The sequence below is a fragment of the Thrips palmi genome, unplaced genomic scaffold, assembly GCF_012932325.1.
Source record: "Thrips palmi isolate BJ-2018 unplaced genomic scaffold, TpBJ-2018v1 HiC_scaffold_16, whole genome shotgun sequence".
Classification (NCBI taxonomy): Eukaryota; Metazoa; Arthropoda; class Insecta; order Thysanoptera; family Thripidae; genus Thrips; species Thrips palmi.
The window spans coordinates 14,602,367-14,617,830 of NW_023144625.1; the positions used below are offsets into that span (position 1 = coordinate 14,602,367).

Genomic DNA, 15,464 nt, shown 5'->3' on the forward strand with positions numbered 1-15,464 from the left:
TCAGACAGCGCTCTCCTACAGTGCAGGGTGTTCAAGCATTCCGGCAGCGTAAAGCAGGGGTTACGACCAAAGGAGACTGGCTGCGCTAAATCCAAACCTGCGCCGTTTCATTTCGTTTATTTATTTATTTTTCTGTCCGTTCTGATGCAGCGTTTGAGCAGTGCTGTGCCAGTCCGCATGGCTGCCGCTCGTTACGCGGGTCTGGCGCCGTGATGCAACGGCTGTCGCTGCCAAATTAGGCTGCGTTTCATCTCGGCCACCCGCAGCGCACGCCGCGCACGCGGGGCACTCACTATGCCCAATCGCGTCTCAAACGGCCTCACTTTTACGACGCGACGGGTTGCGCCCGGCTCATTATTGGCACGTCGCTGGCTGCCCTCGCTGCCGGAGGCCAGCCAGCGCAGTGGGCCAGAAGACCGGCGCAGGCGGCCAAAAATCCAGACGCGTTTTGAGTCACTGGGTCACACGTTAGGTTCACGTCCTGTTCAGCGACTCTGGAGCTCAAAACGCGTCTGGAGTTTTGGCCGCCTGCGCTGCGCCGGTCTTCTGGCCCCCTGTGGGTCGAAACCGCAGGACCTCGCCGCGGCCAGGGTCAGGACTTGTCCGAGGCTGGAATCCCGGCGCACGAAAGGGCGCGCAAACCTTCGGCCACACACAGCCACACACACGAACGCTCCTCGGATTCTCCATTTTTGGGCACACAATGGCCGCGTCGGCGAGGCCTGAGTGGGGGCCGTGCGTCCGTCCGTGCGAATCTGGCAGAAATGAGCCACATTGTGCCTGGCCATGGCCCGGCCCCGCCCCGGCCTCGCCCCGGCCTCGCCCCGGCCCGAACGGCACGGCCTCGACTTCATACGAATCTGCACATCAATAACAACAACTCGGCCGCGCGCGCTGGGCCTGACTGGGACTGACTGGGCCGCGGACGCTCTCCAGCCCACTGCAGGGGAAAACGACCGGCGTCCCCCTTTTTTCAATTTTTGTTCTTCCCCCCAACTTTTTCTTTATTTCCTTCTTTTTTTTTCGTCCGCTGCCAAAAGCGTCCGGTCCGGCTGAGTCCTTGTCTGCAGCCCTTTCATAGAAAATCAGTTCGGCACACTCGCACAGGCGCACACTCACACGCGAATCTATGCAGTCACACACACTCACACAACGCGCGCGCGCAGTTCGACAATGACAAGGCACTGCTGTGACGGATGCGACGATCAGTACAGTCGCGAAAACCAATCTCTGTGTGTGTGTGTGTGTGTGTGTGTGAGTGAGTGTGTGTGTATGTGTGTGTGTCGGCCCTCGTGGCGGCGTCAGGACGTATAGTTTTTACGCGCCGCCTTTTCAATTTAGAAGTTTCGCTCGCGGCCTTTCGTTCCGAGCTCAGCCTCTGCCCCACCCCGCCGCCGCCGCGCACCGCCGCGCCCGCTCGCCTCCAACTAAAAGTAATCCACAGTTGTTGCTGTCGGGGGAGGCAGCGGCAGGACATTATACGCAGCGCAGTGCTGTAAAATGCACCCGTGAAACTTTTGAGCGTGATGCGTGTCAGGGGGGAGCGTGCACGCCGTGCGCCCGCGCGCGTTGCGGCCGCCGGGAAGACGAGGAAGACCGTCTCGTGCAATTTCAGCCCGCACTCCGAGCGCGCACGCCGTGGACGGGATAGCAGCTGCTTCGGACCGCACATATGCGCACCCCCTGCCCCTTCCCTCATACCCGTCGAGCACGGAGCCGGCAACGACCGGGCGGGCCGTCCCGGGCCGGGAGATGCAATGTTTGGCGCGCGGCGAGGCAACCTGCAGCAACCGGCAGCAATCCAGGGACGACGACGGGGCACTGCCATGACGCCGTGCTGGGACGCATTCGAACCTGGAGGGTCGAGCTGCCACACACACACACACACACACACACACACACACACACCACACACACACCACACACACACACACCAAAAAACCGAAAACGAGCCCCGGTCCGTCTCGCCCGGAATTGGGCCACTCTGCATGGCGGCGATGCGATGTTTTGTGTGTGATTGGCGTATGCAGGCTGGTTTGTAATTGTAAACTAGCTGTTTGTTTAGTCATGAGCAGTCAGTCTTTGTGTGTTTTGCGCATGACGCCGCCACGCGCCGCCCTCCACTATCGGGCTGTCCACACAGCGCTCGCATTATGCGTCCGGGAATCACGTAACGCCAGTGTCGCGACGAACAGATGGAAAAATGAACTGATAATGTTCGTGCACGAAGCGGGTCGTATTGGCATTTTCATTGATTTGTTTTTTCTTTGCGGCAGTGAAAGTTTTCCTGTCTGTTGCTGGAGGAAAAGGCATTATTGTGAGGAGAAGGACACGATAGGGACGTAATCCCTGTCGGGTTGCGAGGGTCGCGCCGCGGGCAAAGCCAGCGCTCCTTGGACTGGAGTCTGATCCTCGCGCTCGTCTCTCTCGCTCCACTGCGAAACGTCCCTTGAGTGCGAGAGAGACGGAGGCGGTCCGACGGAGCCGCGCCCTGCCACGCCGAGTGAGACCGAGTCGTGCCTTGCCAGCCCCGGGGCCTCAGGTTCGAGAGGAAAAGTTGTTTAATGGAATGATGGTAAACTCCATGCAGGCCTGGCGGGCTGGCGGGCGCGCCGGCGGGGCGGGGTGCTCTAATGCTGCGGCTCGTACCATTTTAGCGTCGCGGTCGCCTCACTCAGGCCGGGACTCCCTGGGGGTGCGAGAAGAGAGAGAGAGAGAGAGAGAGAGAAGGGAGAGGGGCGCTGCGGACACTGCAGCCTCCTCCCTTTGCATCTGAAAGACACACCTGAAAGGCGCGCGGGTTCGGTTCCGCGTCGCCGCGTCGGCTGTTTTTATTGTGACTGTTGTTTGTTTTGTGTTTGCGGTCCCTTTCTGACTCCGAAAGTTTATTCCGAAGAGGATGACGGAAGTCACGCGCGACTGCGCGGCCGGATTTTTCACCTGGCAGCGCGCCGCCTGCGCCGAGCCGCGCTGCTGTCTCATCAACATATTTTCGCGGCCAAGAGCGGCTCAATGAAATATGGGCACGTGTTTCCTTTTGTCCCGAAGCTCGGCAAACTCGCGCGAATCTGGCTCCAGAACTGCGGCGGTGCGGCGGGGCGCGGCGTCGCGGGGGACTCGTCAGGACCGAGTCAGGGGCCGCTCTGAATGCTATAAATAACAAGGCCCTGAGGTAGACTCTACAAAAAAAGTCCAGTTTTATTTGCACAAAAGAGGAAGACAGAAAGTGAGGCAAGTGGTTTCGCGTCACACACCTCCGATGGCTCCTTTCAGTTCCAGTGGGTCGGCCTTGCAAGGTCGCGCGCTATCCGCCTCGGCCGCCATTGTCTCCTCGGACACGACCTCTTTCGCCACGCCGATTCCCCTGATTTGCTCCGCGCGGCACGCTGTCTCTCTCGCACTCGTGGGGCGCCCCGTTCAGGTGCGAGAGAGACAGAGCGACGAGCCAGTGTGCCGGCGCACAGTGTGGCGCGCACTCCCCCGGAAGCAGGCCGCTGATTCTCCTTCCGCTGATACGCTATCAGCTGGAGTCCACTCAACAGGCGGGGAATTCACCCCCCCACTCCCATTTCGCCCCGCTGCGGACCAGACAGAGGCAAAAACACAGAGGAGCCGAAATATATAGGCTCCGGCTCGAGATATATATACCGTACCGCGTCGGCCGTAGTGCCGCCAGAGCCGCCGCGGTGGTGTCTTGCGGGTGTAGGGGCGAGGGGCGCCCACTGCGAAAGGAAAGTGTAAATTTCGGCGCCGTGCTGTTTTCTACCACAATGAGCCAGACCCCGATAAAACACACACTCACACACGCTCACACACACGTGGCATTCAGTGGGCAGCGGCGGGAGGAAACAGGCAGCAGAGAGCGGCGGCGCGGCCACCACACCGTCAGGCCACGCCACGCGCACACACAGCGCGGACGGCTTATTCTGAAAACAACACTATAGTCTCAGGCAGAACGCCAATCTGTCATCCTGTGTGCCGTAATTTATACGAGACTGTTCGATCCTACGCCGCGCGGCCCACCGCACACGCACACACACACACGCCCTCTCTTTGTCCTCCTTTGCTTTACACTTTTGGCCGCTTGCACTGCTCCTATGAGGATTCCGTAATGGCATTGTGTTTGACATGCCATTTGCATACCATAAAGTATTAGCCGGGAATGTGACATGTCCCGACCACATCCCGCAGGGCAGCCCCCGCCCCCGCCCCGCCGCCCGCCGCCCTCCGGACCCCATTCCTATCCGCTCCTCGAAAAGGGAATGATATGCATACATGACTCGAATGTATTTCAACATCCTCAGCGAGGCCGCGCGCGCTCCGCGCCCCGCCGCGGTCGAACGGGGGGAAGGAGGAGAGGCAGGAGGGGGGCCAGGGCCAGGCCCAGGGACCAGACCAGCCCCGGCGACGTATTATAGGCAAAATGTGACGTGGGTGTGACGCGGGTTGCCCGGCCCGCGCTGTGCGTAGCGCGCTTCACAGGAGGGCTCGCTACGCGTGGCGCGCTCGCCTGCTTTCCACCACTTGACACGGTCCGCGTTTCAATTGGCTGAAAACTCTCTTCGTGCGAGAATTGTCAACTCATTTTCAGCCGGGGCGGACGGACAACTTTGCGTCTATTTCTGCTTTCCGCCACTGTCACCAACCACCGCGGCAGCGGCACCCTGTCCGAATCACGCACGGCCTCGCACACTAACACTTCATGTACACACACACACACACACACACACACGGCGGCTGATAGGGGCGCGTACGTACCTTTTCCCGGGCAAGTTGGGGACGTGAAAATTAAAGCACGCCCGGCTAACTACCCCCACCACTCATCCGCGATCATGGCGATGCGAGCGCCAGCCGCCAGCCAGCCGGGCTCAGTCTCATAAACTTGGCAAACTAAGTTTGCAAAATGTGATGTCTGCGGCTCGGGCCGCGCCCTGCGGGGGCCCTGCCGGAGGCCCAGTAGGACGAGCGGGCCGAGCGGGCAGGCAGGAAAGGGAGAACTCGTCCGGCTTGGATGTGCAGCAACGCCCCACATCCGACCGGTGCGGGTGCGCTCTCGGGGCTCTCGGGTCCGATCCGCTCGGGCGAAAACATGTTCCCGCCTGCGCCCCGCACCGCCTGCCGTCCCTCTCGCACTCCCTGCGCGTCGCGCGCGAGTGCGAGGGAGACGACGGCGAAACCCAGTTCGCCACCAGCCTGGCGCGCCATCTGGCCGGAATGCATGTCAGCACGGCACGGCCCGCCTGTTTATGCAGTCGATGCCGCGCAGGACACTGATCTGGCCGTCGTGGAGCGGAGAGGGCCGAAACGCCGCGCCGGGGAAAGGGGGCACTGCACTGTAAGGGAACGGCGCGGCGGGGAGCGCCTGCGAATCGCAGGGTAGGCAACCCGCTGCACGGCCACGCGCCACGCGCCTCGTTTTTGCCTACCCTGCCGGGGGCTCACTCCCGCTGCTTTCTATGTCGCCTCCCCCTCTCTCTCTCGCTCATCTGCGCCTGCGGGGCCCGGGTTCGAATACCCCGGCCCGACTTTTTGTTGGGGCTTATTTGGCGATACTAATAACTGGCTGCAGGGCGGTGTGCCACGCCGAGCCGCGCCGAGCCGCGCCTGCCAAAACTTTGCCGTTTGTTTATTATTCTAAAGTTTGACCAGGTAGTGCCTCGGCGTTGCCTCAGCCTTGCCGTAGCCTTGGCGCCACGGCGGCGTGCGCTTCGCCGCTTCGCTGCCCATTCCTTTATTTTGCCACCTGGGCCTGGGGCGCCTGGGGCGCCTTGGGCCGGCGTAGGGCGTCCGGGTCGCGTCGGCGCGGCGAGGCGCGGCAAGAAGACCGAGAGGCACACTCCGCTCCGACTGCCTGCCGGCCTGCCGGCCCGCCTCGCTGACGCGACGCCGGGAAAAAGTTGACGAGGCAAAACTAAATTATCTAGCGAAACGTCGAGCGGAACGCGGCGGGCAGCTATGGCACTCCGGACGGACTGACGGACGGACTGACGGGGTGCGAGGGGCGGGGCAGAATGAGTTGCGCTGCCCGACGTCCGACGGGCAAGGACGCTCGGACAGTAGCGTCGGGACAGGTGTTGCCTACCCTGCGGCCGGCGACCGGTCACTGAAGTTAAACTCGTTATCAATTTAAGCTTAAAACATAAAAACCTAAAATATTTGTTTTAAAAATCAGTTTTTGAAGGGGTAGAAAACATGGAAAAACTTGGCGTGATGCTGGCCTGGTTCCGTAGCGCCGAAGCACGGACTGAAACACTATGCTTCGAGCCTGGGAGTGCGCTGTGGCCGCTGTGCCCCCCGCTGACGCCGCGACACTGTGCCAAGCCGGCGGCGCGGGGCGCGAGCCGAGACTTCCGGTCCAGGGCGAGGCGCGGCGCGGCCGGGCTCGATGAATCGCATCGCGGGCGGGGTATCGATCATCGCTAGATGGTTGGGCTGCCTGGCAGAGCCTGCCTCGCCCCGGGCCCGGCCGCCCCCGCGAACAAATCAGCCGGAGCGCCGAGCTAAATCGTCTGTGTGTTTGTGCGAACACGCGTGCCCGTGTGTGAGTGTGTGAGGCTGTGTGAGGAGGAAAGAATAAAAGTGAGGCGGGAGGGGAGACGGCGTGAAGCCGGGCTCGCGCGTAGCCAGTGCGTGTGCGAGAGAGAGAGAGAGAGAGAGAGAGAGAGAGAGAGAGAGAGAGAGAGAGAGAGAGAGAGAGCAGAGCGGCCAGTCATGCCAGATAAAGTGGGATAGGAAACGTGAGGAATGAGCGGGCAATAGGCCGCCAGGTCCATCAATCACTCTCCCTCTCTCTCCCTCTCCCTGCTTTTTCCAACCCCACCCCACTCCGATAATATGTGATAAACGTGTCAGCATCCGCGCGCGGCGGCGGCGTGTTGACCCGTCCTGCCTGACCTGCCTCGCGCCTCGCGCCGCCGGGGGGAGAGAGAGGAGGGGCTGTGAGACGCAGAGAGAGAGAGAGAGGGGAGAGAGAGAGGGAGAGAGAGGGAGAGAGAGAGAGAGAGAGAGAGAGAGAGACCAAGAGAAAACGAAAACAACGCCTGCAAGTCAGGCAGCGCGTCAAAGGCGGGTAGCAAGCACGCAGCGATTTCGCATCCGAACAACTCATTGCGCTTTCGCGACTTTGTTTCCGAGCTATCCGGCCGGGCAGGGCCGGGCCCTCGCGTCGTTGGCGTAAACCTCTCTGCGCTCTGGGCGAAGCGGACACGGCCATAATCCCGGATCCGCGGCAGTGGACCCCGGTCGGAGCGCGCAGCGGGCAGCGCGCAGGGCAGGGATGCAGCTCCGAAGAATAGCCCGCCAAGGATCCTTCAGTCCTGCCGTGCACGGTCCACCGACCATACATGCCCCTGGATCGGCAATCCGCGATCGCAGCATCGCAGGAAGGACGCCCCTCCACCAGGCCGAGGCCCTCGGCGGCTCCAGCGCCGCGCTCCTCCAGGATAATAAGATGTGTCGGCTGCTGGAGGAACTGGAGAGCCTGCCTGGAGAGACTGGAGAGGAGGAGCCGGAGCGCCGTGTTTTGCGGATCGGAACGCCATAACCACTGCTGCCATTCGTCCCCGTGTACACACCACAGGAGAGAGAGAGAGAGAGAGAGAGAGAGAGAGAGAGAGAGAGAGATGCGAGAGGAGAGAAGAGAGGAGGAGAGAGAGCAGAGAGGAAGGACGCCCTACTTCCTGAAATAAGGCAGGAGTACCAGCAGGCACGGGGCCCACCCCCACCCCACCGGAAAGCTTCGACGGTATTTACCGGTTTATTATTCCAATGTCTGGCGACGCCACTCACCGGGACCACGAGGGGAGGGCTCCCCGTAGTCACAACGGCGTCATCGCGTCACGGCCAAAGGCAGTGGGGGAAAAAAGAGCGAAGTGGTGCGTGCGCGCGGAGAACTTTAATTACTGTTACTTCTATTATTACAGCAGCGGCGAAAATTTGATCAACGAGAGTGTTGGACTTGAACCTGACGCCGTCTTCGTCTGTCTCCAGGGAGGTGCTGGACAACGGCAGCCTGTACTTCCCGCCCTTCCCCGCCCAGATGCTGCGCTCCGGCCTGCACGCCAGCACGTACCGCTGCAGGGCCGCCAACGCCGTGGGCGTCGTCGTCAGCAGGGACTGCACCGTCCGCGGAGGTGAGTCACTTACATCCCCCGCGCATTTGAATTGATAAAGAGAGAGAGAGCGCGCGCAGATTTTGCCGGTCCGCGCGACCGGGCCTTGTTTTAGAGGGCCGTCCCGCCGCCCGGCCCGGCCCCGCCCCATCGCGTTAGCATTTTTATGCTTATCAGCAAGAGGTCTTGCGCGTATATGCCGAATCCGCCGCCACCCCCACGTGTGTTGTGTGTGTGTGTGTGTGTGTCCTGGCTGTGTCCGTGTACATACGGCGCTCGCGGGGATGCCTGTATATATACGCGTTCGTTTCGGTGTTAACCCATACAAACGGCTACTTCGAGACAAGCGCGCGCGCGCACACACACACACACGCCCACAACGGCCTCTTGGTAAACCGAAACAAACAAAATATGTGGTGGCACGAATGCGGTACAGGCGGCGCCCAAACACAGCCACGCAGCACGGCAGCCCGGACGGTGCGCGCCGCGGTGGTGCTGCTGCGGACTGATTCCGAGAGTCGTTTCCGTCACTCTGTCTCTCTCGCACTCACGGGGCGTCCCGCGTACGTGCGAGAGAGACAGAGCGGACGAGGACGACTCTCGGAATGAGGGGCAAGTCCTTGGTGGGGGATCCGGCGTGAAATCCTCGTGAGAATTACACTGTGGGCCCGGGGGAGGGCACACTGCGCACACTGGCGCAGACATGCACCGCGCGTGTGGAGCCGAGCAAGCCGAGCGGAGCGGCAACGGCCAGGAGCCCTCGCCCTCGGCCCTGCTCTCTTATCGCCCTACACTGGCAGAGTCGCGGCCAGGGCGCTGTGGAGTCCCGCTGCGGGCTGCTGGACAAAACTCAAAAAACTTGTGAAACGGTGGCGATTTTTCGAGTTGAATCCGCGGAAACGCAAGTTCGACCGACTGTGGCGACTAATAAAGACGAGCACCTGCAGCACTCGTCGCGGAGGTTTGCCCCCGCGGCGGGCGCGGAGCTTGCCCCAGTTGATAAGAAAACTTAGTTTTCAACTTGTAGTGGAATTCATTAGCGCTAGCGAGCTCGCACGCGGAGACGTTGAGCGTGTATCGCAGGTCGCTCGCCTCGCTGGCGCTTGTTACTGCCTCAGCGCGCGCGGTCGCGGGTTCGACTCCCGGTCGAAGCGGCTTCGACTGGAGCAGTGGCGGCGCAGCTCCCTTCATTTATCATCCGTCTCGTAAGGGCCTTGCAGGCGGACTCTCAACAGTGCACGCTCTCGTCGCTGCGTCTCTCTCGCACTCGCGGGGCGCCGCGTCGGTGCGAGAGAGACGGCGACAGAGACCCTTCGCGGCGCTGCCTCGCTGCTTCGCGTCACTGCCCCTCACGCTGCGGCTTTACGACGCCCTCCGAACGGCCGGCAGGGTCGGCTCATCCCTCTGTCTCTGTCGCACTCGCGGAGCGCCCCGGAGGGGTGCGACAGAGACAGAGCGACGACAGCGCGCAGCAGGGATAGCGCGGGACGCCCGCTGCACTGTGCATTTTATTCCCCGCGCGACGGAAACAAAAAGCAGACGAATTTTGCTTGCGCCGTCCGCGGAGACGCCATTAAAAATGGGCGAAGGCAGCAGCGGCGCCGCGCCCCGTGATCCGGATTGACTATCGCCACTTGGCCGCGATAATAACGATATTGTGTGCCGCCAACGCCGAGCCAACTCCAAGCCGACTCAATCTTTTCCCGGAGGTATTTATCGTGACAATCAGCGCCGAAGCCGATTTGCCCCTAAGCTCGACGCAGCCGCGAAAAAGGGAGGACGCTTCGGCCGGAGGGAGGGAGGGGTGTGCAAGGGTGAAGGGGAATGTTTGGCGAGTAGGTGGCCGTGGTGATGTCTGGCAAGAAGATGGAGGGGGGGGGATCCCGGCGTGGCCCAGGCCGGGGCCCGGGCCGGGGCTGATGCGAGTCCTGGGACAAAGGGGTTGTTGTTACCGGCTCGCGGAATGCCGGAATGGAAATCAGGACAAGGTTAGCGCTGGGGATTGCCAGCCCGGTCTGTTCCACCCCACCCTGCCCCGCCTCGCCCCACCCCGCCCCGCCCCGCCCCGCCCGGGCAGGTGAAGGAGGCGGGATGCGGCAATGGGGCGTCCAGGAAGCACCGCCGTTGCTGCATGCGGAGGAGCAAAAAAAAAGTTTCCATAATTCATGAGAATCAGACGGGACAGTAATCCAGCAATGGTTTGCGAGGCCCGGCCGGGCCCCTCCGAGTGCGGTGCCGCGGTGGCGCCGCTAGCGCCGCCAGCAAGACAAAACTGTGATAGATAAATCATACGCAGGGGCGTGTGAGGAGCGGGGAACACGACGAGGGGGTGGCGGCGCAGGGAAGAGGGAGAGAGAGGGATGATTCGGCGCCCGGAATTTCATCCAAAAGGAGCGGCAGAATGAATTTTAAGTGTTCCGCTGCTCGCCTGTGGGGTGTGTGTGTGTGTGTGTGCGACGGGCTGGGGTGGGGTGGGGGCTGCACCTCACGACTTGCTCCGTGCATTCCTCCCTTTTAGCCCCGTGGCTGTCCTGTCCCGCCTCGCGTAACCTCGCGCAGACTCGCGCTCACTGCGCTACGTGCCCGCCAGTCCCCCGCGCCCCGCCCCGCCCCCACCAGCGCCTCTCTGGCCTCTTTTTCTCCGCCGCTCTGCAAATTATATGAAAGGAGATAGGTGTACTACTGCGTGTGGCGGTTGGCGCGGCCGGGCGCGGCGGCGGTCCTGGCGCTACTCTCGTCTCCGCGGCCACATGTCACTTTCACTGCGAGCGCGTCCGTCCGTCTGCCCGTCTTTCTGGACTAGTGCATGTCTGTCCGTCCGTCCGTCGGCGGCGGACACGTTGTGGCAGTCTCCCCGTAACATGGTCGTTGGGCCGCCCGAACGAGGCCCAGACGCTGGCAGTGGCGGCCCGGCTGCCTCGTCGGCTCGGCCCCTCCTTATCTGCATCGGGCCGGCCGGCGCGGCCAGCGCGGTCCGCCGTTTGATGTGGACTGCGGCACTGCGGCCACAAGAAGTCTCGACGCCGAGCCGCCGCGCCAAACCACGCCGAACCACGCCGCGGCCCCGCAAGTGCGGGGCGGTCCTGCCGGGCCCCGCTGGGCCCCGCTGGGCCCCGCTGGGCAGCGCGCGGCCCTGACCACTCCGGCGGAGTCGCTCCTCCACCCGCAGGCCCTTTGTGTGCAGCTACGGGGAAAAGTTTGCAGGACCGCAGCGGGACGGAGGGCGGGGGAGCGACTATCTCAGCAGCCTGCGTTGAATGAGGCACAGAGACGTAGATGGCGTGAGAGCGCGAGGGGGCGGGGCGGGGTGGGGGTCGAGGGTGCTCGTTATAACAACAAGCCGTCGCTGCCCCGCCTGGGCCCCGCCTCGGCCCTGCCGCCCCACAGTGGAGGAGGGCGGCCTGCTCTTGAAGCATGTCACATTGCCCCGCTGCAATGAGACTGCAGCAGCGGCGCGCGATACCCCCCCCCCCTTTCCCCTGTCTGCCGCACTCACCCCGTGCCATCCTGCCGTCCTGGCGGCCTATAAGCGCCTGATTGCCCAGCAGGCCCAGCAGGCCGAGCAGGCTGAGCAGGCCCAGCAGGCCGACGTGAACGAGACGGGCCTTGGCCGGCCTGCATGCTCGCCTAATAGCTCTATCAGCCTCTTTCAGGCCGGGCCTGCTGGGGGGCCGATACCCCGCCCCGCCCCGCATCCCTATTGCACGGCCGAACAACCCCGAAGCCGCCGGGCGCCGCGTATGGCGGAGGCTGCCCACACGGCGCCAATGCAACTACCGCGCCGGTTGCAGAGTTGCACAGAGTTGCATGCGGCGCTATTATTCTCGTTGTTTCGCGGCGTGAAATGATTACACAAGTTTGCCGCCGGCGCGGTGCAGCGCGGTGCTCGGTTCGGCGCCACCAGCCAGCCAGGACGTGTGTTCGATCCCCGCCGCCGGCCCGGCTGGTCGGCCCGCGTTTTGCGAGCTTAGCCGTGTCGCGACACTGGAACAGCAGTATGCAGATCGCGACCCCCCTGAAGCTGCTCGCTCTCAGAAATGCTTGTTGTTGTTTTTTTTTGCCAGCGTCAGCGGCTCTAGCAGCAGAAGCAGGCAGTTCCAGGAACGGTGGCCGTCATGAACATGCACAGCCATGCTGCACAAGGCAAACAGGCGCCCCGCGGAAATCGCCGGGAAAGAAGGTCGCCCCCCCCCTCCCTCTTTCTTTCATCTCGACTGCCAGGTCCATCTCCCCCACCCCTCGGCCCTCGCGCCTTCGCGCGCCTCACTCCCGTCATGACGCCTTGTTAAGGAGCGTGTCCCGTGTTACTCTTTTATGTGCCCATCAAGTTCTGACGATCACAACAATATCACTTTGGGCCGTAACGAGCCGGGCTTGGCGCTGGGCTTCCGAGGCGGAGGGGGGCGTCGTCGGGGCTTCTGAGGGCCACGGCCACCTCCGGCGCCGACGCTTGGCTCGGCGAGAGCGGGGCTGTTGTCGGGCTCCGCATCGATTGGTCAGCTTCGTTATGTCGCTGCCGCCAAAGAGAGAGGCCGCCAGCTATCGCTGGGGCGGCGCTGCCTTTCAGGCTCTGTCTCTCTCGCCCTCGCGGCGCGCCTCGCAGCGGTGCGAGAGAGACAGAGCGACAGTTCAGTCGGTGAAAGCCACGTCACGTAGGCCGCGCACGGTCATTGGGGCATTGACGCCGTCCGGCTTTGGTCGCTCCGTCTCTCTCGCACCGCCATGGGACACCCCGTGAGTGCGAGAGAGACAGAGCCGGCAGCCTGGGCCCTTTGACGCGAAAAGCGACGGGGTGGGGCGCGGTCAAAGGCGGCGACGCGGCGGCACACGCGGAAAAGGCTAGAGGGGCCGATAATGCGTGTGTCGCCTACACTGTGAAGCATGCAATGGCAGGGGCGGGATCCGCCGCCAGGTTGCCGCAAAACAACAAAAACCAACACGAAAAACTTGTTTTTGTTGGGAACAACAACATTGTTGGCGGCCGGAATCCTGACCCCTCATTACCCGCCATGTCCCACTCCGTATCGACAGGTGCTGCACGACTGCTTTCGACCAGTCGCTCCGTCTCTCTCGCGCTCTGACGGGCCGCCCCGCGAGTACGAGAGAGACGGAGAAAGAACGCCGTTCGGAGGCGGGCCTCGCGGTAACAGGAGCCAGGCCAGCCAGGCCAGCCAGCGCGGCCCTGGCCGTGCCTCGGGCCTCCGACACACATTCATACCTTCATACCTGCTGGAGGCCGTGCCGCCCGCCCGCCGCGCCCGCCGCGCCCCGCCGCGCCCCGCCGCGCCCCGCCGCGCCCCGCCGCGCCCCGCCGCCGCCACGCCCCGCCGCGCCCCGCCGCGCCCGCCACGCCGCCCCTTGGGCACCGTTCGAAATAGTTTGCCTGTCCGTGTTCAAGAGCGTGCGGAGCGGCGAGGAGGGGTCGGAGGGCAGGGGGGTGCAAAGCCGCCCGCCTGGACCACTTTCCTCAAATCCCCCGAAGAGCCCGAAACATTTCGCGAGCAGGATTTTGAAGGGGGTGGGGGCGCTCGGGGCGTTGGCGCCGTGTATTGGCATGCATGCTGCCCTGAAAGCCACGCGGGCCACGCAAAGAAGCACGCGCACACACGCACTCACACACACACCACACACACGCGCGCGCGCACACACACACACACACACACGCACACGTGCAGAAACAGAGTGCCCTTGAACACGTGGGCCCGACTCGGAGACGGACGGACGGGCAGACAGAGAGACAGACGGACAGACCGTGGAAGAGTAAGAGTCCTAAAAAGATTTGCGGCCCGCGACGTGCGAGGGAACGTCGGTGAACCGCGTAGTGTGTCGTCAATTTTCGGGAGGAAGGAAAATTCGGCTGGCGTGTGTTTCTTCCATCAAGCCAGGCAAGGTCACGCACGTCCTGATTTGCGGCCGCCCCCCGAGGGACACGCAGTAGTTCGCCTCTCGCGGCGCGGTGCCGCTCCGTCCGGCTCCGTCTCGGCCTTCTTCTTGTCGCGACGCCGGCGTTTCTTGCGGACTGCCGTGCGGACTGCCCCCCGGTGGCCAATTAGGAGATCGTGCGCCGCGCCTGCCGGCCTCGGCGGCCCGCCGAAGAGTCGCCCCCTGTCTCTCTCGCACCCCGACGGGACGCCTACCATGAGTGTAGGCAACCCGCTTCGCTCAGCACCGACTGCTGGGCCAATCCCGGAGGGGCTGCTCCCCCCCCCCTTTCTTGCAGTCTTTGTGCGCGCCTTTTTCCCCGTCTGTCGTCTGGAACCAATTTCCGTTTAATTTCTCCACCTGCCATTCAGTTCGCATGATCCAGCCCATGCCGCCGGCTGCTCGGCACAGGCCCAGACGGCCGTTTGTTTTAGAGAGAATAGGAAGGAGGAGGAGAAGAAGAAGAGGAAGAGGAGGAAGCAACAACAAGGGACGTTTCGAGATGCGCGACATCGCTGTGGCCCACATTGTGGTCGTGACATTTATGTTGTGTCTGCATGGGCGCGCGACCCGGCCACAGTGAAAGTGACAAGAGGGAGACGGACAGACAGACGCTCGGTCAGACGGACGGACGCACAGACACGGGGAGGGGCGCGTTGTCATTAAAGGGCGGCTTATGTCTCGCTATGAAACCAGATACAAGTTCACTAATAGGGCGGCGCCTGAGGACATTCCCTTCATCCCTACCCAGCCAGCCCACCACGCGCCGCGCCGCGCCGGCCGGGACGCTGCTCGAACTTCGTCTCGTTCGTTTGTTTTTTTTCGGCCCGCTTCCTCGCTGGGAACTGGAAATCCCCGGCGGAGCGAATGTTTGCGCGGCCGCTACGGCACTACCGTGGCGCCACAGGCTACAGGACCGGCGGACCGACAGGGCGGTGCAAGATCCGTGGCGACGCGCGCCTGGCTGGATTAAGGGGGTCTTCTCCTCCCGGTTGAGCGGCGCGTTCTGCTGCCCCGCTAGCCCCGCCCACTTTCGGTGATCTCTCCGGGGCCGGCCCTGGCGCCCTGGCCGGGCCGAGGCCAGGCCCGGGCCAGGCCGAGGTCGGCGCTGAGCACTATATGAACGTCGGGGCCGCGCGCACGCGTGCCATGGATCTCCTCGGACGGCTGCCATTTTTTGCCCGCCGTTCGAACGCGTTTCTTGCGCCGGCGGGGGGCTGCTCGCTGCGCGTCGGGCCGTGGCGGCCTCGGCGGCCTGGGCCTCTGGTGGCATGGTGCCTCTCGGCCTCGGCCGGGCGTCGTCAGGGCCGAGCAGGCCGAGCCCCTCCACGCACCCGGCCAAGGCCCGGCGGCCCTCGACGTATTCGCCAGCCCCCTGATGGGCCCGTGATTCAGTGCGCGCCATTCCGAGAGGCGCGGTGCTGCGCGGGG

At 63.3% G+C, this 15,464-nt stretch overlaps 1 protein-coding gene across 1 annotated transcript in view; it reads left to right on the forward strand.

The window, feature by feature from the left end:
* LOC117643029 (Down syndrome cell adhesion molecule-like protein Dscam2) overlaps positions 1 to 15,464 on the forward strand; it is a 78,410-nt gene that overhangs the window by 42,962 nt on the left and 19,984 nt on the right. The window contains exon 3 of the mRNA XM_034381666.1: positions 7,990 to 8,132. Coding sequence (XP_034237557.1) covers positions 7,990 to 8,132 — 143 coding nt within the window. The remainder of the gene's footprint in view (positions 1 to 7,989; positions 8,133 to 15,464) is intronic.